Below are 26065 nucleotides of genomic sequence, written 5' to 3'. Positions count from 1 at the left end.
CCCTCACTATAATAACAACCTTTTGCGGCCACTGGCTGGTCTGAATTACAGCAGGAGATTCTACTGGCACACTGATGATCCAAAATTGCAGGAGTGCAAAGGTGACTTAAAACCAACTTTGCATCTTCCCACTCCTGAGTTGTGGTGAAAGCTGCTTGGCCTCATCTTAGAATCTGAGGCTCTTTGAGTTTAAATTTACCATGTTAGTATATGTTTGCAATGCTCCCAGTGCTGGCGCAACAGTGTGAGTACAAACCTCAGGGCAGACTGCTGAAAAACCAGGACACAAACCCCAAACTGGCTGTGAGTTCTAAGCTTAGATTCCAGCAACCAACTTCTCTAAGTGCAAACTCATTGGGCACATTAACAGCCTTAAACAGAGTCGCAGACAGTCCCCTTGGATACTCTGGTTTGTCTTGAGTGTATCTCTGTGATAGGTGGCCCTTATGCCAAGAATCACAGCAATATTCAGGTTACTCCTACTCCCCAAAGACCAGACACTTACCCCAAGTCAATGTGCCTTAGATCTCACATCAAGGCCAATGCTTATAAGCCAGTCCTATAATATGCTATATGAAGATTTTTTAAAATAGGAAATGGAAATTTAAAAGTTATTAACAAGGTTATAGCAAGTGAATATAGACACACAAATTAGTTAGTCTTAGGTTTTAAAAGGTAATAGAGGCTTCTATAATCAGTAAGCTGTATTTGTCCTTTAGGGTTAACCCAGGTTAAATATCTGGGGATCTCTTTCTTATGCCTATGAAACTCCTTACTTCCCCCCCCCCCACACACACACCCCTCCAAGACCCAGCAACATAGAGAGCCTTAGTTCCTTTTCTTTGGGGTTTTTAGCCCCCTCTTGCCATGTGCTCTCAGTTACAAACTCAGTTGATGGGAGGAGTCCACTCACATGACTCATTTTCATGGGGAGGAGAGCAGAACAAAATAAGAGTCTTTAGCCCTTTTGTTGATGATTCTTCAAGCCAGATGCAAGGAGTTTCCAGTTGTAAGATCTAACCATAACTTGTTGGGTATCAATGAGTCTCTTTTTGCAGGAGCAGCATAACAGTTTCTGCAGAAGAACAGCTTTTCTCACTATTTAATGACCCTCTCCCATATGGAGATTCATGGTCACAGAAGCTCAAATTATGCCCACTCAGATATTACGTTATAGATGTAATACAGATATAAGAAGTAAGTTTAATGCATGGAGCAACTCACAAACATTCAATACAGTCCAAACACTGAAAACTTTCTTTTAATTCTAGTACCTATCTTATCAATGTTAACCCACAAGCAAGACAGATAGATTTCAGTGATGGTATTGTCAGTGTTCAGTTGAGACATGGGGACCCTGGCATGAACTGGCGTCTGGTTTGCCAGCATCACAATGTCATCTTCTGGAATGAAGAATTTATACCTCAGATATATTTAGCTTTTGCAAACAGTTTTGTGCACTGGAGTCCAAAATAGGAGGGTCCCCTGAGAAGGAAATGAGAACAGACATCTAAAGTAGATATCCAATCTGATTAATATTTTAGAATGCTGAACATCTGTAGATGATGTTATCTTCATCTTGAGAGTCAAACACAAATCTTTGGGACCCTGGTGATTCAGGGCTAGATTAATATTTATTTCAAAGGACACATCTCTATTGAAAGAGGAAAATTAAATTTCAGGTAAAGAAACTTGCTGTGTTATAAGCATTTCCATGCCTCAGATGCCTTGCATTTGAGAAAGGTAGAAGCAAAGTGGGATGCCAGATGTACTTATTTACATGCCAGCACCCACTTGTAACTGTTACCCAGCAGGGCTGCATAGGAGTGCTAGGAACCAAATTACAGGCTTTGGACCTACTTGCCATATGAACTGTGACTATTCTGCAGTGTGCTTTTTAGAAGACCAAATTTGAAACAGGGAGTCTGTGAAACTCTCAATGCAGAAATGTGATTTTTCTCTGTCTCTTCCTTGGAGGATTACTGCAGCTGAGATGGGATAATGGGACAGATGTAGAGAAAAAAATGATAATTTGTCATTGTGGCCAATGAACCAGTATGTCCTTTCTTCACTAACTGATTTCTCAAATAGCATGTATCTCTCTCTCTCTTTCTCTGAATCTACTGGCTTTATTTGTGAGCAGGGCTCTTTTAAAGCAAAAAATCCCCCATACTTGAATCATAGAATCTCAGGGTTGGAAGGGACCTCAGGAGGTCATCTAGTCCAACCCCCTGCTCAAAGCAGGACCAATCCCAAACTAAATTATCCCAGCCAGGGCTTTGTCAAGCCTGACCTTAAAAATCAATATATATCTTTAAATAAAGGTGTTAAACTTATCTTACATATCTACAAAACATGACGTATCAACTGATCTCTTGCAGCAGTACAAAGCACATCAGATGTGCTCAACCTGGAGCCATTTCTTGTCATATCCAAATTTAGAGGCACATGATATTTGAGAAGTCAACTTCCTGAGATGACATCTCAGGTGTCAAAGAGCAAAGAGTCAGAAGAGTTTTAATTCCAGCTTCAGGAAAGAGGTTTTGCTGCGGAACGTTTCAAATGGAAGGTCAGATTAATGACCAGCTGAATGTAAACTACTTATTGTGCTGGTCTTTGGGAAATGGCTGGGTAAGAAGGCTCTACAGGGAGACTAGTTCTGATTGCATGAAATTTGTGGTGAAACTTGCATTTTTCCAGAAACCCTACCTGTCACAATACCCTGGGTACCAGCCATTTTGCACATGGAGCTACATTTGTGTTCACTGATGTAAAACTAAGCTTTTGGGATAACGAATAAATTAGTTTATTCAGGGTGTGTTCATTTTTTAAAGAATATTTTTTGGCCCAAACTCTGCCTGTCCACTGAAAACAGACATGGTTTCCCCCCCGAAAACAGGGCACATAAACATGCTACAAATAATTAATAAATATATATCCATGTTATGGCTCTGAATGGGCTGAAAAAGTGTCTCTCTCTCTCTCTCTCTCTGTCACACACACACACACACACACACACACACACACACACACACACACACACACACACACACACACACACACACACCCCCCTCCCTCTCTCAACCTCTCCTGGTTCTGTCCTCAACTCCTTTGCTCTTTCCTCTACTGTACAAGGAACTGTCTTCTCCTACCGCCTTGTCTTCTCAGCGCTCCCCCAGCTTCACATCTTTCCTCTACCTCCCACTGATTTCCACTTGTATGTAGCCCCCTTCTCCTGAAGTAAAAAAAGATACAGGAATTAAAAGGAATGGAGAGTTTTATTCAACTTCATAGCAAAAATATTTTCTATTCAGACCAAGACATTAGTAGAAAAATGTATTAGATGAGATATACTTAAATATAAACATCTCAAAACCCAGTTAAAATCTTCATTCTTTTATTGGAACTGGATAATCCAAAGTATTTCTAAACTCCGATTTATTTAAGTAGGGTTAGATCCTATAGTTCTCTTGTTTAAAAAAAAAAATTTCCACTGATGTCATCATTAAGCAATGATTTCTGAAATGTCAAACTGCACCTCACTATTCTGATGCTTGTTCATGTCTTTCATTCAGCAACATTGTAGAAGTAATCTATTACATGAAGGCAACTTTGATTGACTTGATATTAAGAGGGTGACCACTTTACATTTAAAATCCTTTGAAGGATTTAAAATCCAGTGGGAGACACAGTCAGCTGAACCTGCGGATGGGGCAGGTAAACACATCGGCTCAGCCCGCCAGAGGCTTTCCCCACACAAGCAACAACCCCTGTTTGAGAAACCCTGCTTTAAGAGATAAAACAAGATATTTGACTAAATTTGATGCTTAATTACATAGCTCAAAAAAGCCACAGATTTACAGCTATTATATAAACACATGTAAACTGCACAGAATGACTTTTAATTGTTAAATAGTAAATGTTATAGAGTTGTTTTAAAAAGTCTCCTATAATAGCATATATAGTGGAGCTTGCATTTCAAACGTTTTCTATATACATCCAAGTGTCTATGCTCCTATTACAGAAAAAAAGTATAGATACCGACATGCATTTTCAAGCATCTGCGTTCTAATCTAGCCACAAGAAAAGGAAACCGTGGACTTCTGAAAATGAATGTTCCCAAAGAGAGAGAGGAGGAGACTGTTTTTTGTTTTGACAAAGTCGCATGTTTTTAAGTTCGCTAAATTCCTGCGAAGCTGGGGGAATTTTATGAAATATTTTAATTTTTACAAAAAGATCTTAGATTAATTTTTTTCTCTCTCTGGAGACTTGTAAATAAGTCACAGTTGAGAGATTTGAGAGAACTTTAGGAAGTTGTGGTAATGTCCCCAAAAACTACGGTACAGGCCCAATTATTCTATTAAGTGGAACTAATCACATAAAGAGGGGTTGTACAAGTGAACCTCTGCATTTTAGATATATAGGGCTGGAGTCAGAAGACCCCAGGCTGTAATTCAACCTCTGCCACAGAATGCTTTTAATAACTAGAGCTGGGTGCCAAATGGTTTTCCTCTCTGGCAAGAATTAAAATTTTGAAAGGTCCCAACAAAAAGTCTAAATCTTCAAAGAATGTTGAAAACAAAAAAAACAAATAAAAAAAAATCAGAAAAAAAATTAGATCAGGTCAATCAAACTATTGTATTTTCTAATGTTCATATTCTAATTTTTTACGTTTATTATAAAATAACGTAATTCTTCACTCTAGAAAAATTATTCATCATTAGGCAGTGACTTTCTGAAGTGGTATCACTAAAGATGGCAGCCTAGAATACCAGATAAATCCACTGGTAGGCTGGTTACTTGTGAGGTAACCAGAAGCAGAAGGGCTGTCAAGTAGTTTAATGAACATTAATTTTAAAGGGAAATAATCTTATAAATAATGACTTCAGAGGTAACTGAATGATTGCTTTCCCATTTAGAGCAGCACTTTTGCAGTTTCGAGCTTGACATGTGTCACTGGAATTCAGATTCATCGTTTGAACACGTTTCCTGGGTGCGCACAAAAGCAGAAAATAATCTTGCCTCAAAATCAGCTCCCCTGAAAGATCAAAGCAATGATACTGGAGGTAAGAATATAAAATAAATACATGGTTCTTAGCTGCCATTAGACTGTGGTAATTTTTAGGAAAAGTCAGAGGGAAACATTGTAGAAATAGAATTAAAAGTCATCACATGCTTTATTTTATACTTAAACTATCATTTATTTTGGAATATTCAGTATGAATAACAAGATCTATACATATAGTATGAGAACATCAAGAGCTTTCATTTAAGTTTCCAAGCAAGCTGATCTTTGAAAAATCAAACTCTACTCTAATATTTTTTGTCCCGCCTTTGGGCAGGGATTACATCATGATTCCATAGCAAATTAAATCCTTCCAAGTCCACTGTCTGTTCCTTTTTGTCAGTTGCTGCTCTATATTAGCCTCCCATACATTCCAAAGCTTTGCTTTACACCTTTAATTGGACCACCCAAGGACAAAACAAATCTGTATAATTAATACTTAATTATAAATGTGAGCATCTCTCCAGGGGTAGTAGCTTTCTGGAGGCATGTGAAGGGAACCTCACTGCCAGTGCCACCCAGTAGTCAGTCCAGAGCAGGCTGTTTGTCTTCCTCCTGGACATTCCCCTTTCCCTCTATAGCTCTGCTTTGTGGTGGTCTGTCCTGTTAGTGACTCAGCCCTCTGACTGGGTCACTCGTTCAAGTCCACCCCTTCTGGGGTACACATAGGGTTACCAGATAGCAACTGTGAAAAAAATGGGATGGGGGTGGGGGGTAATAGGTGCTTATATAAGAAAAAGTCCCAAAAAACAGGACTGTCCCTTTAAAAAATATCTGGTCACCCATGGTACACATAAAGAGTCCAATAATGTGGAAGTCTTCACAAGGGCTTCAGGTCTTCTTGGAGTCAGGATCATTGTACCAACTAGGTTCCCCACTGTCATTGTCCCCTCTTTAAACATTGGTAAATGAGCCCAGGCCCAATCTCTCTCCACTGGGCTCTGATCCAGGGCCCAATGGTAGACAGCTAATTCCTATACCTTGGGGTGCTATGCAGCTGCCTCTGGATCACCCCCTTCCCCCATTCTCACAGGATAAAGTAAAGAACTGAACACGAAAATACATTTCTGACCTTCAAAAGTCACCCTCCTTTGTGGCTTGTTCAGGTCAGCATCACCAAGCATGAAGCAGCAAAAGCTCCTGTGGTGTTCCCAGCTCCCAGGAACTCAGAGCGTAGGTCAGCTACTTCCCCGCCTCTCTGCCACTGAGCTATTCTGTTTCTCATTTTTAAATGCCAGCTTGTGCAAGCTTTCCTGGTGCAGTGGGACGAGGCTGCTTGGGCCCAGAGCTACACCTTATCCTCTTTTTCTCCAGTACGGGTTTGTATACCCCATCACAAGGTGTTACAACCTGAGTACATTTGCCTAATCACCGCCCCATGCCCACACAACAGTTCTTAGTACCTGGAGGCCTATGGTCCCCCTTCCGCACAGACTTACATGAAATCCATGGCCCACAATGATACATAAACTTAATTCAATAAAGTTTATCCTGGATATTGCAGGAAATTGCCCCATCTGTCACAATTTCCACAATTGTCAGAATATGGGAATGGGCAACAGGGGATGCATCACTTGATGATCACCTGTTCTGTTCATTTCCTCTGGGGCACCTGGCATTGGCCACTGTTGGAAGACAGGATACTGGATGAAATGGGCCATTTATCTGTTAACCTATATGGCTGTTCTTATGTTTTTAATAAAAATGCAGCTCTAGTTACAATAGTCCAGGCATTCAAAGCTGCTACACTTGTTAATATAATATTTTGGTAAAGACTTTTGAAAAGCATAAGAAACATCAAAAATGTCATGGAAAGGACCTCCAGGCCCATTTTGTTTTTGTCTTTTCTGTTAGGACTATAACCAATGTTTCTATGTAGCACTAGTTGTAATGGTAACTTTTTAAGTCTATAGCCTATTGATTGCTGTATGAACTTTGCTGAGCCCAGAGATGCAAAATACTTCTTGCAAAATGTCATAGTAGTTGACATAGATGCTTTAAAAAAATAACGGTTGGTTGGAAGTTTTCAACTCTGTGTCCCAAAGTACTTTATAACAATGAATAAGATATAGATAGCACAGTATTTCCCCTGTAGGCAAACGTGGTTGCTGTATGCTCTTATTAATAGTACATATTTCTGGACATTAAAATGTGTTGTAGGGCAGAGAGAATGTTGCCTAGGAAACCAAGGTGATTCCTCCATTCTTTGAATTATCCTGGGACCTTTAACTTCCACCTGGACAGTTAACAAAGAAGGGACTTCAATTTAACACCTCACATGAAGTATATTGTCTCAGTCAGTGACACATACTAACTTATCAGTGGAGTATTATGTCAGTAATGGCTATGAACCTTCATGTGTGCCAATACGGGCAATCATTTTTCTCTAGATCAGGGGTTGGCAACCTATGGCATGCGTGCCAAAGACGGCCCGCAAGCCGATTTTTAGTGGCACGCTGCTGCCTGCTGGAGCAGTGTGCCATTAAAAATCCTGCCCAGCCTGGCCTGGCCCGCTCTTCTCTGCCCTCTGCCCGTGCCCCACCCCCACCGGGGCAGGGGGCAGAAGCATAGGCGTGCGCACGGTGTGTGCCCAGGCATACCCTAATGCAAGGGTGGGCAAATGGCCCCACTCTCCCAGTGCGGCAAGCCGTGGGGTTGGCACTCCTGGGCCGGAGTGCCCTGCTGAGCACAGCGAGCCACTGGCCCCTCCCCCGCCTTCCCCCTTTCCCCAGAGCCATGCCACCGTGCATGCAGCACTCTGAGGGGCAGGGCTGCCTGCTCCTGTGGGTCAGCATGTCTGGCTCTGCGCGGAGCAGAACATGCTTCTAGGGTCCTCATGGTAAGCGGTCCGGGGCCAGGGGGAGGCAGTCAGGGGACAGGGAGCAGGGTGAGTTGGAAAAGGTGAGGCAGTCAGGGGATGAGGAGCAGGGTGAGTTGGATAGGGGGTGGGATCCCAGGCCGGGTGGTTAGGGACGGGAGGTGTCTGTAGGGGGGCAGTCAGGGAGCAGGGGGGGTTGGATAGGGCATGGGAGATGGGAGTCCTGGGGTCTGCAGAGAAGAAGCGGGGGCAGGGTCTTGGGGAAGCAGGGGGTGGAATAGGGGCATTACACCCCCACCCCGTGCCGTGACACCCCCCCACACAACCTCCAGCCCTCTGCCCTGACCCCCCCTACCCAGTCCTATGCCCTGAGCCTTGTGCCCCGCACACCCCCCAGGCCTGAGCCCTGTAGCCCCCTCATACACACCCAGCCCTCTGCTTGACTCCTTCACCCCCCCATGACCCCAGCCCTGACTCTGGCACCCCCACACATAGCCAACCCCCCCGCCCTGACACCTGCACCCCCCTCACATGCTCCCACCCCTCTGCCCTGACTCTTGCAGCCCCCACCTTCCCAGGCCTACCCTGAGCACCAAACGGGAGCTCCTGCATACTCCCCCCCCCCACATTCCCACCTGCACCCTTCACACCAAATGGGAGCTGCCCAGGTATGTGCCCCACACTCAAACCTCCTGCCTCAACCCTGAGCCCCCTTCTTCATTCTAGCTCCTGGCCAGACCCTTCACCCCCAGCCCTGTGCTCAGTGCACTCCCACCCTCAGCTCAGTGCAGAGAGAGGAAGAGTAGGTACCACTGTATGAGGGCAGGGCCGGGACCCCAGACCAGCAGCGGGCTGAGCTGGTCCGGCAGCTGGGATCCCGGCTGGCAGGAGCCATCGGATGGAACCCCTGAGCGGCAGTGGGCTGAGCCGCCTAGCCCACTGCCGATCTTGGGTTCTGGCTGCCGGACCCTTGCCAGCTGGGGTCCCGGCCACAGGCCCTGCTCAGCCCTAGGTGAAGAGAACCCCAGACCCCAGCTGGTCGACGGCGTAAGATCAACATTTTAATTTAATTTTAAATGAAGCTTTTAAACATTTTGAAAACCTTGTTTGTTTTACAATACAACACTAGTTTAGTTAAATAATATATAGAATTATAGAGAGAGACCTTCTAAAAAAGATTAAAATGTATTACCAGCATGTGAAACTTTAAATTAGAGTGAATAAATGAAGACTTGACACACCACTTCTGAAAGGTTGCCGACCCCTGCTCTAGATGCTGAACACCCTAACTGCCTTTTTTATCTGCTGGAATGGCTATTGGTATGTGACTGGGTCAAATTTAATTCCTTAATTAATCTGTATTGGAAATGAACATGTTTTTAAATGCCTGTCATTCAGGTACATGGGTCTCGTTAATTGAGTAAATAGACACAAGTAATTGAGTAGGCAGAACATATTCTTCATAAACAATGGGTTGGGGCTGCTCTAAGCACTTTATATTATAAAGGAGAAACACACAAAAACATGAGAGAAAAGGTACAGCAATACGCAGAAATGAATTCTTCATAAATGTTGGAAGGAAGCCAAGAATTCTAAACTAGTTCAGCTCATCTCTGCTTGATGCACACTTTTTCAGCATTTCTTCTCTCTCTAATTATTCAAGTTATAAAGAGAGAGCAGAGGTCATCTTAATGACTGAAATGCTAAAAACCAGACCTACAGTATAATGAAACCTCAAAAAAATTATTGTAGGAAGGTTCAAACTTGCAAATAGATCTTGACTAAGCTTTAGCTTGTGATTTTGATCAAAGCTTCCACTACCATAAATAGGAAGGGGTAAGAAACTAAATTACGGAGTCCAGGTCTAGATAATTATGTTTATAAAGAAAGAACTTCCTATAGGATTTGAGTAATCCTTGTTTCCTGGTATTCTTAAATTTAATAAAATATTTTCTGACCTTGGATGACTTTTTATTTTTTGTGTGTGTTGCTTCTTTCCTGCATTTGTTCTGTCACTTTATTTTCTCCTAGTTTTTCTAAAGTTAGAAGTTCTTTCAGAGCTTTTTCTTTCCTTTAACCTTATAGTTTCTGTCCTTACTGTATTTTATCCATTTCCAGATTTTTTTTTCTTCAGTCTCTAAGCCTACACCACGCTGCATGTGGCTCCCATAGTTATTTCTTCCTTAAAAAATATCAGAACAGATTCTACACCTTGGTTTAAAATAAACAAATAAAAAACCTCACAAGTAACTACTGATGCAAATCCAATCAGGTGTATGTCATGAAAATGGCCCAAATCATTAAAATATATGTTATTTTCCTCAGATTTTTTCTTAAACTATTTCAGCAGTGAGAGGAGGGTTTTCAGTAGACAGAATTTCCAAAGCTGCTACTTCCCGCTTCCTCATAATCTTGTAGGTCAAGGCCTTTTTAAATTTAGTTGAGAAGGGCATTTATTTGAACTCCTTTCAGTGTCTATTATTTCCTTTTTGCTATTAATGTAATGTCCTTATACTATACATCTGTCCCCTTACAGTAAAGTTTAAAATGTGTTTTAACACACTTTTCTTTAGTTTCCTGACAAAGCTATGTTAGTTTAGTGGTAGGAACACTCAAATCTGTCTAGTCCTATTCAGAAAGTGTTTCCATCGGTACTTGTTTATCATGTACCCATGCAACCCAATCAAGACTCTAAAATAAGAATCAAACTCTTTCCTGTGTTGTACTGATAAGTGGGGAGAAGAGAGCCTGGGCAGATGTTTTCCTCCAGTGTGCTGTCTGGTAGTATGACTGGAGCGACTGGAGTCCTCAAGAGACCACTTAGAGTAGGATCCAGATTTCCCTAGGTTACGTAATCTCTTGGTGCTAACCATGCTCAGATCCTAGAGAGTAGGCTGAAATGTGCATCATACCCTTCCCTCTTACCTCGCTTGAAATGATCAGTAAATGTAACTGGGAATGCATTCTGCTAAGTGTGGCAGACCTGAGTTTAAATGCCTGCTCCACATCAAGCAGAGCTGGGGACTGACTCTGAGTCTCCATATCCCAGCTGAATGCTCTAACCACAGGTCTTAACAGTTATAAGGGAGGCACCCGCCAATCCCTGTTTGTTTTTTTTAATCTAGCCTTTCATTTGCTTTGCTTTTATGTTAGAAAAAGTTCCTGACAACAAAACAAATTAGTTTATTTCAGGTTCAACAAGATATTTTGTTGAACCTGAAATGAAACCTTTATTGACTTTTTCAATTTACCAACATTTTTCACATTTTTCCAACTGGGGTTGTTGAACCAATATTTTGAAAGGCCCAGCAAATGGAAAAATCAGTTATTTGCCCAGCTCCAGATATAATGTTACCAGCTGTAGGTTCTGAGTTCAGTTGAAGAATGGGCACAAGAAATTCAACCATTAATTTATGGCTGATCTCATAGTACAATAGTCATAAAACTACAGATGCTTTCCAAATCTGCATAGACTAGCACACTATATTTTTTGGTGATATTGCCATTTTTATGGAGGTTAGGTTCTGTGATGAAGAGGGATAGCAAACACTGTATTGCAATATGGAATCCTAAATAACAAGTGCAAAAGAGCAGCAATGAGGGGGAGTATATGGCCTTTTTACAAAATCTACTGTAAACCTTTTATATGAAATGACATTTCCCCCTTTTATGTTTCAAGCGTTCCAGGAGTATGGTCTAAATTTGAGATCAAAATTATATTTACAGAAGATGAAAGTGACTTAATAACAAACAAGGATGTCATGAAATATCTTAACTGGGAGCTGCAGAAAATACCAAAGTATCTTATGACTCGGGAGGAAAAAAAGCTATGCTATAGCTGAAACATGTGTCTTGTCTTTTTATTTCTGATAGATAAACAGAGACTGTTGAGGACATAAGGTATTCTTTTAGGCCTCTGTAGGAACACTTTTATGAGGGGCAGCAGGTCAAGAAAAGCCCAAATTGGTTTCCTGCTTCCGATGGAAACACAGTATGCTGCTGACACTTTGGTGTACACACAAGCTCTATAGAGATCTTACATTTCATGGTGTTTTCTGCAGGAGGACAGAATTTTTCCCCCTTATTTCATTCTTTAGAGACTATAGCAGATTTACTGTAAAATATATTTACTAGAAATATGCTCAGAAGGAAGAAAGGCAAACTTCAGATAAAAGATTAGGCATGGAGTGACTGAAAATTTGAAGAAGCTAAACAGAATGTGGGACAAGTTGTGGCCTGAGACTATTGCTGTCTGAAGTAACAGCTTTAGGATAGCATCAGCTGACACCAGTATTTGGATGCCTGGGGTTGTAGTATAAACAAAATCATTATAGTTTTTTTTTATAAGAAATTTCCATCAATTCAAGTCATGTCATTTCATAATTTTAGAACAAGACAACCAGATCCTGGTGTTGAAACCATTAGTTGTCCTTTTGATTACGGGAATCCAGTATTCATATTTTTAAGGACTGAGGGAAAGAGGTATCTTGTGAAATGGTACACTTTTTTTCTTTTCTTTTCTTTTTTTCAGGTCATTACGTGTGTGTGACAGCTAATGACAACACATTATACAAAAGTGCTTATCTTAACAGCTCCATGTATCACTGCTTTGGCAAGAATTGCCATTTTCAGTTTTATTACTCCATGGCAGATAGCAGTGTTCTCAAAGTGGTACTGTATACTAACAAGGTAAGGAAAACTTTCATTCATTTTCAGACTGTAAAGAAATGAAAGTCCTGCTCTGGTCAGTCAAAAAACCAAGAAGCCTTCTCTGGTAGTATGTGTTCATACCCCACATTTAGAGACAGACTGGGGGCCAGATTCTCAAATGGTGTAAATCACTGTAGCTCTGTTGAACTTCATAGAGCTGCACTGATTTAAACCAGAGGAGGACCTGGTCACATGACTTTTAAGTCCTAGGACGTACTTTGATTGTCTCAGCCAAAATATAAGGCTTTCTGGGATTTCCAGGGAGCAGATGACAGCAGCACCTGTGGCACCCTTTAAAATGATGTAATGTGTGCTTCCCTCCATGCTGGGCTGGGTCTCTTTGGGGAAAGTGATGCCACCTGCATTGGTAGCTGGAGGCTTAGACTGTGCCTGTCCCCTGTGCAGAGGCAGTAGAAAGCAAAGATTCTTGCATCAGACATCCACACAAAGTTGGGAGCAACTCCTGCACCAACTGGTCACATTTTTTACTTCATTCTATAACACAGTTACCTTTTTTCTGCAATAAGCAATCACAATAAATAACGCTGGATGCTAACTTTAATGTCAAACTACATTATAAATACTGGCTCAGGCTCCTGTACTGTTCTGTTTGACCCCACCTCATCTGTAACGAGGACACATTCTGCAGTTGGGATGCCACTGAAATCCCTAGAAAATCTCTCCCTTGTAATATTCCTGTCAAAGAACTTAATATTGATGCTACTGTACAATTACTCACTCAAGGCATGAGCACTGCAGCTGGTCTCATTAACTCGTGGCTCTCTATATTTTAATGATGGGACTAAAGAAATTAAATTGTCACCCGATACAGCAAGTATCATAAAGGGAGAGAGCTTTTTCATGCTGCATTCACAAGGCTTACATATGAAATAGCATTGCCCAGTGGTGGTGTCTCGTGATCTGTGGGACAGTCTTCACGTACAGTGCTGCAGCAGCACTGGTGTAGCTGCACCATTGTTGTGCTTCAATGATGATGCTCCTATGCCAGTGGGAGAGTGTCTCCCATTAGTGTATTTAATTCTCCTCCATAGGAGGTGATAACCACATTGATGGGAGAAGCAATCCTGTTAACACAGCGCTATGTACGCAAAGGGGTGGAGGTGAAGTTTGGTGTAACAATGTTGTTTGGGGCTGTGGATTTTTCACACCCTTGCGTGATGCAGTTATACTGATATAGGTCTGTAGTGTAGACCTGACCTGAATATTGTAATGGGTAGCAGGAACTCTTGAATGTTAATCCTAGCTCCCCCACAACTCATTATGTAGCCATGGACAAGGCACTAGATCTTTTCTGTCTCATTTCCTTATCTGTAAAATAGGGATACTAATATTTATCTATCATACGGCGTTGTATCAGAGTACTGCAGTGTAGTGAGCATTCCAGGCCAGGATTTAGGAAGCTCCTACCTGCTAACACTAGACACAGAGTCTGTGTATTCCCATTAATATTAATTCCAACAGTGTTCTATCTCCCTGCCATCCATGGAGGTGGATCTATCAACTTCAGTAGATCTTCTCATGTACTTAAAATTATGCAAAAGCTTAAGTGTTTTGCTGGATTCGGGCTTCGTTATTTTTAACTGGTTTAATTTTTCCTTTTTTCTCCCTGCTTAAGGGAGAGAATAGGGGAAGAAGGACACAAAGGTCAGTCTCTAGAACACAGGGAACTTAATCTAATTAATTGATAATAGGCTCATTGATATGCACACTCAAAGATATTTTATCGACAGTCCTTATATCAATTTGACCCGTTCTGGTTCCACAATTTATCTTGTCCTTTTGATGTTCTAATTATTGCATTTTTCTTACAGTCAAAATGTATTTATTGTATGTGAGTTTAGTTGGAACTGCCAAGAGCTGTTAATCACATTGAAAGACTCTGCATAAAAGTCCCTTCAGCTTGGCAGCTTACTGCCTAATATTTAAGGTGGGGGAAACAATCCATACACAGTGCTATTCAGACATTTAGGCCTGGTCTACACTGCAAATTTAGGTCGACATAAGCCACGTAAAATCAATCTAATAATGTATGTGTCTACGCTATTGAGTCCTTTCCATCAACCTAAATGGCCTGTAAAGTTGACTTCTGTACTCCATCTCCATGAGAGGTGTAGTGCTTGATTCGACATCCATGGGACAACATGGGGATAGTGTAAACACTGCATTGTGTAATTCAAATGAATTGGCCTCCAGGAGGTGTCCCACAGTGCTCCACTTTGACTGTTCTAGAGAGCACTTTCAACTCCACTGCATGTCAGCCAGTTACGCAGGAAACAGCTGCTCCCCTGTTAAAGCCCTGGGAACTTTTGAATTTTCATTTCCTGTTTGATCAGCATGGAGCGCTCGCCAGCCCAGCTGATCATAGAGACTCAAGGCCGCAGATTAGCTCCAGCATGGAGTACACATACTGTGATGAATCTTATCGCTGTGTGGGGAGAAGAGTCTGTGCGGGCAATGCTCCGATCCAGCAGAAGAAATGCTGACATCTATGCCAAGATTGCATGATGCATGAGGGAAAAGGGCTATCCCAGGGACACATAGCAGTGCCACGTGAAAATAAAGGAACTTCGGCAAGCATGCCAGAAGACAAGGGAGGTGAGCAGTTGCTCTGGTTCTGCCCCACAGACATGCTGCTTTTATGAGGAGCTGCATGCAGTTTTCAGCAGTGACCTCACCACTACCCTAAAATGCTCCGTGGATACCTCCCAGGAGCCCCGGGCTACCTCAAGCAACAATGAGGAGGACGTTGTTGATGAGGAGGAGGAAGAGGAGAATCTAAACTAGGAAAGTGGAGGATCCATTCTCCTTGACAGCGAAGAACTGTTTTGACCCTGGAGCTCATCCCTTCACAGGACCAGTTGGTGGCAGAGTGTGATGCCGGGGAAGACACCACATTTCCAATCAAACTGTAGGAGTTACATGTTATTGTTTAATATAAACAAAGAAGTGGATGTAGTAGGTATCGGTGGTCACTCCAGCTATGCAGAAGGTGCTCTCAGAAAAAGACAGTTTAAGTGCATGGGCCCAGGAATCCTCCATGGAGGTACTCTACAATCCTTTGCAGAAGGTTTCTGGGAAGGGCTGCCTTATTTCATCCACCACAGTAGGACACTTTCACGTGCCACTACAGTATTAACTCTGCTGGCATCATTGCAGCGCACAGCATTGCAACATAAAGACCAGGTCTCTACCCAGATGCTTGCAGCATCTGCTCCCTTGCTGCCTCTGTTACCCTCAGGAGAGTTATATCGCATAGGGTCACCTAGGGGAAATGGGGAAGTTTTCAATGCTAGTCATTAAAGTGCAAATAATTCAACAAGTAATCTGCCTTCTGGTGAAATCTGGGTGACACAACCATGCTTTCCCAAACGTGCATGGTTGTGGTTGCAAGCAGCATTGGAAAAAAAAAAGGGCGGGGGGGGGGCGGCGGCTTTCAGTTTGTCTCGCTCCCGACCCAACCCAAGCCCAGTGCCACTTTTGTAAAAAAACAAACTATTTGGAAGGTTTTACATTGGTGCCCGTCCTCAGTTTGCTAGGGGAAAGGGGGCTTTTCTCAAGTTCCAACCTGTGATCCCAAGGATGTCTTCACAAAAGCAGCAGCACAAGACTTCTTGCCCATGCCTTGTGGCCCTACTCATCATGGATGGAGCAGCAAACCAGCTCTTACAGTAGCCAGTGGTTGTGATTACATTGTGGCTTGCAGTGAAGTGTATTGAGGGGTGATTTTTTAAATAAAAAAAATGAAGCTTGCACCAGAAAAAATGAATGAACTGTCAGTGCTACCCTTGTGCTTTGCGTTCCTTGCAGCTGAAACCTTGTCCGTTGGCACATCCTCCACACTGGCACAGAGACTTTCCTAGAGTAGAAGACAGAAAAAGAAGATTTGGGAGGACATGTTGAGTGCATTAATGCATGCCTTTGAGAGTGACAAGACAGAGCTCAGCGCATGGAGGATTACAACGTCCAAGAGCGTGCACAAAACAAGGATGTGCCACGCAGGAAGAGATGCTGTGGATTATGAAAGAGCAATCTGATATGTTGAGGCATCTGACTGAGGTTCAAGAAAGGCAGCTGGATGCTATAGTCCCTTTGCAGCCTATGCTGAGCCTGCTGCCATCTTCGCCCAGTTCTACATCATCCTCTCCCAAAGTCCTGTGAGGTAGTGTGTGTGTGTGTGTGTGTGCGTGTGTGCGGGGGAGTTTGGTATCCCTTGCACTCAACACCAGAGAAGGCTACAAGGACTACAAGGCACCCTTTTCCACCCCTTTGTTTGTTATTACAGTGCATCTGTAAGCAAGCTGTCCTTGTTTCTCCCTCCACAGTGTTATCAGTCCTTTTGCTCCAGGTTATCTTACTTTTCTTTGCTGTCTCTGTGTGTTTGTGAGCATAATACAACTTAATAGATTGAGGAGAAAAGGCTCTTTATTCATTCAACACATGGTGCTTGGTGGGTGTGGAGTTTACAGGTCAGAAAATACAATGGAGGGGACAGTTTGGTAAGGAACAACACAGATAAGTGTCACATTGCTCTGGCTCATTGCTGAAACTGGTATTCAAAGCCTCATGGAGATGCAGAGCTCTTTGATGTGCTCTTCTTATTGCCCTGGTGTCTGGCTGCTCAGAATTGGCTGCCAGGCAATCTGTCTCAACCCTTCACCCTGGCGGAAACTTTTCTCCCTTTGTTTCACGGATATGATGGAGCACACAGCAGACAGCAATAACAATGGGGATATTGCTTTCACTGAGATCTAACCTAGTAAGCAAACTGTGCCAGCAGCCTTTTAAACATCCAGAGGCACATTCTACCACCATTCCGCACTTGCTCAGCCTATGGTTGAACCGCTCCTTATTGCTGTCCAGGCTGCTTGTGTATGGCTTCATGAGCCAGGGAGCAAGGGGTACGTTGGATCTCTCAGGATCATGATTGGCATTTCAACATCACCAATGGTTATTTTGCAGTCTGGAAAGGAACCTAAAGATGCATGCATCATGCATGTTTCCCGACCATCTCATGTTGATGTCAGTGAAACGCCCCAGTGATCCACCAGCCCTTGCAACAACACTGAGAAATACTCCTTTCAGTTTATGTATTCTTTGGCAAGGTGGTCTGGTGCCAAGATAGGGATATGCATTCTGTGTATTTCCCCACTGCAGTTAGGGAACACCCATCATGGAAAAAACATTCTCTATGTCCTGCACATTGCCCAGAGTCATTACCCTTCTTAGCAGAAGTCTGTTGATGGCCCTGCAAACTTGTACCACAACAAATCCCATGGTAAATTTATCCACTCTGAATTAATTCCTCACTGACCAGTAGCAGTGACATTACAAGCTTCCCCAGAGCTACTGCCACCTGCTTCTCCACTGTCAGAGCAGCTCTCACTTTAGTATTGCTGTGCTTCAGGGCTGGGGAAAGCTCTTCACACAGTTCCTGGAAAGTGGCCGTATGCAGTCAAAAGTTCTGCAGTCACTGCTTGTCATCCCATAGCTGCATAACGATGGGGTACCACTAGTCAGTGCTTGTTTCCTGGGCCCCAAAACAGCAGTCAACCATGTCAAGGTGATGTGTGACTGTCACTAGCAACTGTGAATTGCTCCACTCTATGTCGTCCAGCAGGGCTGCTTGCATGGCATCACATTGTTTCGTGTAGTGGCTCCTCTATCGGGTCTGTAAATATTGCAGGATAAGACGTGAGGTGTTTAATGCTCACAATAACAGTGTAAAGCTGAGCAGGGTCCATGCTTATCATGCTATGGCATCCACATGGGTAACCCAGGCTTACAAAAAAAGGCATGAAAAAGGCCTGGTTTGTTTGCTGTTGATTTCAGGGAGGGAGGGAGATAAGTGCATCATAGCATGCTAATGCCATGTTCCCATAATCACCCACACCAATGTTTTGGTCCCATAAGGCATTGCAAGCCCAACCCAAAATTCCACTCGGCTATGTGCACTGTGGGATAGCTACCCACAGAGCAGTGCTCAGTGCATAGATGCAAGCTTTGCTAGTGAGGATGCACATTGCCAACACGATAAGCATAGTGTGGACATGCAAGATCGACTTTCTTAAATCGGAGACTTGAAGTCTGCTTACATGAAGTCAACTAACTTTGTAGTGTAGACATGTCCTAAGGCTATGTCTATACTACAGACCTTACAGCAGCGCTGCAAGGCCTCCTGTGTAGCTGCTCTATGCCAGTGGGAAAGCTCTTTCTCACCGGCATAATCAACTCTCCCCCCAAAACGAATGGCGGTAGCTCTCACCAACGTTGTGCTATCCACACCAGCGCTTTTGTTGGTGAAACTTATGTCGGTCGGGGTGTGTGTGTGTGTTTTTTCACAACCCTGATTGACAAAAGTTTTGCTGACATAAGTGTTAGTGTAGACAAAGCCTAAGCTCTTGATGAAAAGGAGCAAGTGTTCAAAATTGGCCACAAAAAAAGTGAGCCACAGAAACATCAGGAAATTCGAATGGTTCCACAAGTAAAAGCCAGCAAAGCTGTTCAACTGTAGGGCAGTGTTCAAAAGGAACTGACAATTAGATGATTTCTTACTAAATTACATTTTTTTATCCCTAGAAGTAAGTGCAGAGTGTTATCCAAGGCTGGATCACTGGAAAAGAGGAAAGATGAAGTTACAAAAGCTCTTAGCTTACCAACAGAAAATAGAGCTTTTCATCTCTGAATCAGTTTCAATATGGCCTATATTTAGAGACAGCAAACTGATCCCATCTGATGACTCTTGGTGTCTTAGGTGGCTGATGTGAAATGAGCAGGTCTCAGTCCAGTTCTTAGAGGACAAGTGTATGCATCATTAAAGCTACCGTCATCCTTGCTAGCCATCTCAGCAGAGGCCAAGGATTGAATGGACACTGCAATTCTCTTATCCTGCAGATCTGGAAACCCGTTCACAGGATGAAGTAGAGAAACTTACATTTCTGTCTGTTGCACATAGAGAAGGACAGAGAAAATATTGTTTAAACCGCTCCCTCCAATGGGCACAGCACCCATCTCAATACATTCAGAGACAATACAGTGATAGTACTTGCCACTTGTAGATTGTCTTCCACTTTAAGGCATTTAGAATCATTAATATCATCCTCAACTCCGTAAAATAGGTGAGCACCATTACCCCAATTTACAGATTGGGAAACCGAGACACGTAGAGAATAAAGCCCCACTCCTGCAAAGATTTACAAATATGCGTAACTTTAGGTATTGTGTCCCATTGCCTTCAGTTGGACTACTCACTGTGCGTAAAGTTAAGTTCCTAAGTCTTTGTGGAATTGGAGACTAACTGACTGACTTAAGCTCACACAGGAAATTTGTGGCAGAGTCTGTCAGTCTTGCCTCCAAATCATGTGCTTTCACTGCAGAAGTTGTATCCTCTAGAAGTAAAACTAGGACAAAGGGGTTGAAGCCTTTTCCCTCTTGAAAATTGAAAGAACTGAGCAGTAACTGATTGTGTTGTGTGCAGATGTGATAGCCTGAACCCCAAAAGAGTGCTTTTTCTTGCAGGTTAATTTTGTTTTTCCGGATATCAGTCTGAGAGACTGAGACACCAGTTCATTAAAGGCAATACTTTTAAAAAGGCAGAGAAGAGCCCTGATGAGGAAAGAACAAAAGCAGCTAAAAGAACATTTTATTTTTGGAGTGATTTTGTATTATTATATGGTTTACAAAGCAGGTGGAGAGAAGGCAGTAAAAGATAATTTAATTCTTAACCTTCCATCAGGTTTATATGTGAAGGCATGTCCTTACTCACGTGCACTGAAATATCTTCAAATGTTCAATAACATTTACAAAAAACTCCCCTGCAGGCATAGTGAAAAATGGTCCCTTAGTCATCATGGGGCGGGGGGGGGAGAACAAGTATTTGTTCCATATTACTCACTGAAATGAAAGTAGCAGGGGGGAAATAAGTGCAGTCACCACAGCTGTGTGTGTGAGTGCACCTATAGAGAGATGTCAAAAAAAAATTTTTTTTTTTTATAAGTGGAGTTCAGAAGGAAATAGTTCAGGGAAAAGATATGGTTATCTCTGCCAACTCTAAATGTCTCTTACTCCCATCTCTCCCTTGGAGTCCAGGCTGGAAGAGTAATGTAAAGATTACAAATAAAAACATGCAGTTATGTTTCCTCATGGAAAGTGATGGGGCAGGCAGGAAGTTCTGGTTGTGGTATGAAAAGAGCAAGGGGAAAAAAAGTCCAGATAACTCATAGGGAGATAAACTTTTCTTTGTAACTTCTTATTCTACATCTGACAGGAGGAACAAGTACTGTGGGAAACCAACACATCAACTAACAATGAGTGGGTCAGAGCAGATGTGCAGGTGCCAGCAAGTCTGAAAAAATTAAAGGTATGAGTGAAAAAGGCAAGCACTTGTCTTCTGAAAATGCATAATGTTTGTTATTGTTTTTAAAGCTTCTTGGAAACTAATATACCTTACTAAAATCATGTTTATTCTCAGTGGCTCTCTGATTTTAACTGACTGGGTGCAACTTAGGCTCTGGTTATAGTTCCACAGAAAACAATCTAACAAAGCACTTCCTGCAGCCAGTAGCTTTAATTACAAATGTGTAAAAGATGTACAGTAGTCAGCTTGGCCTTGATTCTTCTCTCACTTCTTACACCATTTAACACTAGTGGAACTCCAGTAATTTCTGTGGAGTTACTCCTGATGAACACCAGTGTCAGTGGGAGGAGATAGCCCCTTTGATTCTTTTGGTTCAAAGAAGAATGCAAATTTTTTCCAGTATTTAGTTCTTAAAATCTTCAGTGAATTATATGGTCTCTCTTCTAATTTTGTTTGAGTAATATTGTATTTGTTCTGGTATTTTATAAGTAAGGCATTTGCAAACCCCATCAATTTAAAAAAAAAAAGACTTCTGGGGAAAGACAGAATATTTGGTTACTGAAAAGTATCTGAACAATCAGTTTCCCTAGTCTTTAGGTGTACTATAATGAATTCATTTCATGAGCAAACCACAACAAAGCCTTTGCATTGCATAGATTATGTGCCAAGGAAACTGTAATGTAACAAAGCTGAATAAAGCTGAATAAAGAACAAGGCTTATGTCCTATGGGTTATTACGTAAAAAAACAACAAACAAACCCCCCACATTGAATTTGTACTCAAAAGTTAGGAAATGCCAAAATTAAGATTGCCTGTACAACCTAATTTTGCGCTCCTTGTGCATATGCATTATCACAGGTGCCAACTCTGTGGGTGCTCCTGGGCTGGAGCAGCCACGTAACAAAATTAATGTGTGCTTAGCTCACACTGGCAGCCAAGCTCCCCCCAGCACCTCCCACCCACTGGCAGCCCTGCTGAGCTGTTCTGCGGCATGCAGGAGGCACTGTGAGGGAGGGGCAGGAGCAGGGATGGGGTGTGCTCGGGGAAGAGGGTGAGAAGAGGTGGGGTGGGATGGGGTGGGGTGGGGATTAGGAGGAGGAGTTGAGTGGGGGCAGAGCATGGGGTGGAGCAGGGTTTGAGCACTCCCTGCATAGAGGGGAAGTCAGGGCCTATGTGCATTATGATCGTCTTTAATTTCATGATAAAATACAAATTTTTCAGCATAGTCCTCTACCTGTGGGGTAACTAGTAGCTCTGAGGCATGGAGGAGCTGCATCTTATTAATGAAACAGTTGTAAAAAAAAATTAACACGGGCAATACATTTTTCTCTAGCCACACTCTTGGAAGCAGCTGAACCTTTGAAATAAAATTCATTGTGAAGCAGACACCCAGCATGGGAAATTTCAGCCTAAACAGTTTGTTTGGCAAAGATATAAGTAGCTAAAATGTAAGCCTTATAAAAGGCAGCTACCTGTGCCATCTATAATAAATCTTTTACGTTTTGTGAAAGAAAAATCCCTGTTTTCTTTTGTTAGTTCATATATTTACACGAATATTTTAACCAATAAAAATTCTCACAGCTTGTGTTTGAAGGAACTATTCAGAGCAGGACAGGGTTTATCTGTCTGGATAACCTCCAGTTCTCAGACTGGGCAACAGAATCACCGGAGCTCTGCTCCCCAGAGGAGTTCACCTGTGCCAATGGCCAGGGTGTTGCCAGTGGATCAGCCTGTGATTACCAGCTGGACTGTTCTAATGGAAGTGATGAAGATCCAACAGCTTGTTGTAAGTCAGGGGTCGGCAACCTTTCAGAAGTGGTGTGCCAGGTCTTCATTTATTCATTCTAATTTAAGGTTTCGCATGCCAGTAANAAATTAAAATGCAGAGCCCCCCTGGACCAATGGCCAGGACCTGGGCAGTGTGAGTGTCACTGAAAATCAGCTTGCGTGCTGCCTTTGGCACATATGCCATAGGTTGCCTACCCCTGTTGTAAGTGAATTAAGTTGTTTTATAAAGAGAGCATGCCAAAAAGCACTGTGATACAGAGGGATAACATGCTGTCATTCAGTCACAGACTGATGAAATTAGAGAAAAATCTAAACTCAGATTTTTTTAAAAAAAATACCTAAGAGACATATAAATAATTGGGGATAAGTCTGAAACACAAACATCATACAAATCTCTGTGCCCCTCCAGACTATTTAGGATTTATTATCTGGATCTGAATCTTGCTGCTGGGGCCTAGATAGATAGGAGTAGAAACAAGTGGAAAGAAAGATGATGTGATCAGTTATAAAAAAATTTTACACAATCTTGTAAATCATCCAAACCTTCTGGATGAAAGCTGCTATATAAACAAGGTACTATTATTATCAGTTTTCTATCCAGTCCTTCTCTAGTTATGATATAAATGTTCAAGGAACATTTTCCCCCGCTGTCAGTGGCTCTGCCGATACAGGGCTTAAAGCCTTGGCAGCGCTTTAACGTTGGCTGTGTATTGGCCCGTACCGGCAGCCACTTTCTTACCGGTACTCCGTATCGTCCCGTACCGGCTTACTTTCACCTCTAGACTTAAGCACACATTAAATAAAAAGGGAGATAAGATAGAACCTTCTGGAATTCTACCTGAGGTGGTTTTTCTGTCATTCTGTAAAATATTTAATCAGCATTAGCACTGTCTTGATTTCATATAGACTCTTAAAAAAGGGAAATCTATATCCAGACTTAAAATCCAAACAGTGAAGCCAGCCTATTGTAGTAGAAAGAAAGAAAGCTTGAAGCATGGGCCTGGGGCCTGAACTAAAGTCAGCAAAAGTTATGCTATGAGCAACAGTCTGGCCATGTCAAAAGCAGATGCTTGCCTGCAAGTCAGTGTCCAGTACACAAACTTGGCACCAATATTGCTAGCATTACTAAAACACACTGAATAAGTAAATACATTCCATCAGGCCAGCACAAGAACACCCCAACCTAGCACAAGATAAAATGATTTGACAAAAGTGATGAATAGTAATATTTCATCTAAAACATTAGGAGTGAAAGTACAAAGACAGATGGTGAATAGGAATGTTTTGTCTGTAACATCAGGAGGAAAGTACAAGGGGGGGGTAACAATAATGTCATAAAATGCGTAAGGTAATACGTAAGCTGTTGTTCCTAGATTGTTTGTCTATAAATATTGGAATACCTCACCTTAACCCTTTGTCCAGCCTAGGAAAGTGGAAAGTCCCGCCACTGACTGAGCTGCATCCATTGTCATGGGCACATATGTCATAGTATCCTTGTAGAGTCTGTTGGGTGCTATTATCACGCTTTGTTGACAATAAACCTGGCCAGGCACCTTTGCTACTTAAGTCTTGTGATCATTGGGCAGTTCGATTGAGGTCTGCTGTGCCAACTATCTGAGCAGAGCTGGGATAGCACACAAAAAACACACATACACACAGCCGAACATCTAACACCACTTATGTAATTAAACAGGGATTTTAGGTTTGGACAGGTCTGTCCCTTACAAGAGGAGACTTCTGGCTAATGTATAAATATTCTAACACTTGGATAATGCTATACAAATAGTAGTATCCTTACACAGTCACTTACTATGGAAAGTCTTTTTGATTAGTACCGTGTAGCCCATGCACTGTGAGCTTGTCCACATGGACATTAGTGCATGGCAAGTCAGGGTGTGAATGTACTGTGCAATAGCCTGCTGTTCACTAAGTTATCATGTGGACCCTGTTACCACATTCAACTTGTGTAGTGTACTTGAGCTGCTGCTGTTAGTACTCTTAGTGTGTTGTTGCAGGGTCCACATGGCCAATTATTGTGTGGCAAACTAGTATGCTATAGATTTAAACTCTGGCTTGCTGTGTACTAGCTGATTGTGTAGACAAGTCTACAGTTTCTCATGCAGAAGATCTTTGCCAGGGTTTGGAGGAGGACGTGGGGGGGCAGAAGAAATAGATATTTGTTTAAGTAAAGCAAATCTAAATGCATTTTTCTTTTTTTTTCATACTGTCCACATCAAATGACTGCCTAAGTAAGCATAATGCCTAGGGATCTGGGTATTTAATTAGTACACAGCAAGATAGCTTAAACTGGATGGCAATTTGCATACTCTACTTTAGTGTATTAGCAATTGAAGTCTAATTAACAAGATACCTTGTCAAAAGCCTAAGCATTTCTTAATTAGATAAATTTAATAATATAAGTACCATCTTTAACTACTATACTATAGTAAATGGGGACCAGTGTATTAGATTAAAATTAAATGTGCATTGTAGATCTAATTCAGTGGTGCTGATTTAAGTGTTTTGTTTCTTAGCATAGGATTTATCAGTAGTTGGGAGAGCCTTTGTCTGCGTAGTGTGAGGAATCTTATTGCTGAGTCATGTGAGCAGAGCAGTACTCTATTTTGTGTTTGCAAACTGTGAAAAGCAGAGCACTAAATGTAATCTGGAATGATAGTTGCATGATGTAATAAATGCTTTTGGATCTTTGTTACAGATGTGTACAATCCCTACGGTACTTGCCACAACTGTGATAAATGCCCTAAAGGATTTAGAAAGGTATAATACATTTCCAGATTGTTGTTCTGTGCTTGAGAAGAAAACTTTGATAATGTATTATACTAATAAATTATTTAATTTGGCTGTAATTCCAGAGATAGTGCCTTCTTTGAGTTAAGTAGAAAATTGAGAGAGTGCAATGTTGTTATACAGCCAGTGTTGGTCTAATCTGAAGCCATTTAGACAACTTGATTGTAGTTTAATTGCCTTGTATGTTTTGGGTAAAATTAGCTGGTGTCTAAGTGATTTAGGAGCCTAAATCCTATTTTCAAAAGTGACTTAAGCACTTAGGCCTTAAATTCCCTTGACTTTCAATTATTCTAAATTATTTAGGCCCATAAACATTTTACCATACATTCTTAATGAGCTTTCTCCTGTAAAAAGTTTTCCTTTTTAGTGATTTCAGGAAGTATTTGTAACTACTTGCAAATGAATCGCCTGTTGACAGAACTCCATTAAGATTTCACCTTTAAAATCAAGAACTTCTTAATTAATACAGGCTTTTCTTCTTAGAATTACATGTATCACAACT

General features: G+C 41.9%; 1 protein-coding gene across 1 annotated transcript in view; it reads left to right on the top strand.

The window, feature by feature from the left end:
- Nucleotides 1-26065, top strand: part of MALRD1 (MAM and LDL receptor class A domain containing 1) — a 435870-nt gene that overhangs the window by 28813 nt on the left and 380992 nt on the right. The window contains 4 exon segments of the mRNA XM_075061940.1: nucleotides 4920-5066; nucleotides 12415-12572; nucleotides 20878-20970; nucleotides 22549-22753. Of these exon segments, the coding sequence (XP_074918041.1) occupies nucleotides 4920-5066; nucleotides 12415-12572; nucleotides 20878-20970; nucleotides 22549-22753 (603 nt within the window).

This window comes from Chelonoidis abingdonii, chromosome 2 (genome assembly GCF_003597395.2).
Source record: "Chelonoidis abingdonii isolate Lonesome George chromosome 2, CheloAbing_2.0, whole genome shotgun sequence".
Taxonomy (NCBI): Eukaryota; Metazoa; Chordata; order Testudines; family Testudinidae; genus Chelonoidis; species Chelonoidis abingdonii.
The sequence above is the reverse complement of the archived record's forward strand: the minus strand, read 5'-3'. Positions and strand labels throughout refer to the sequence as shown.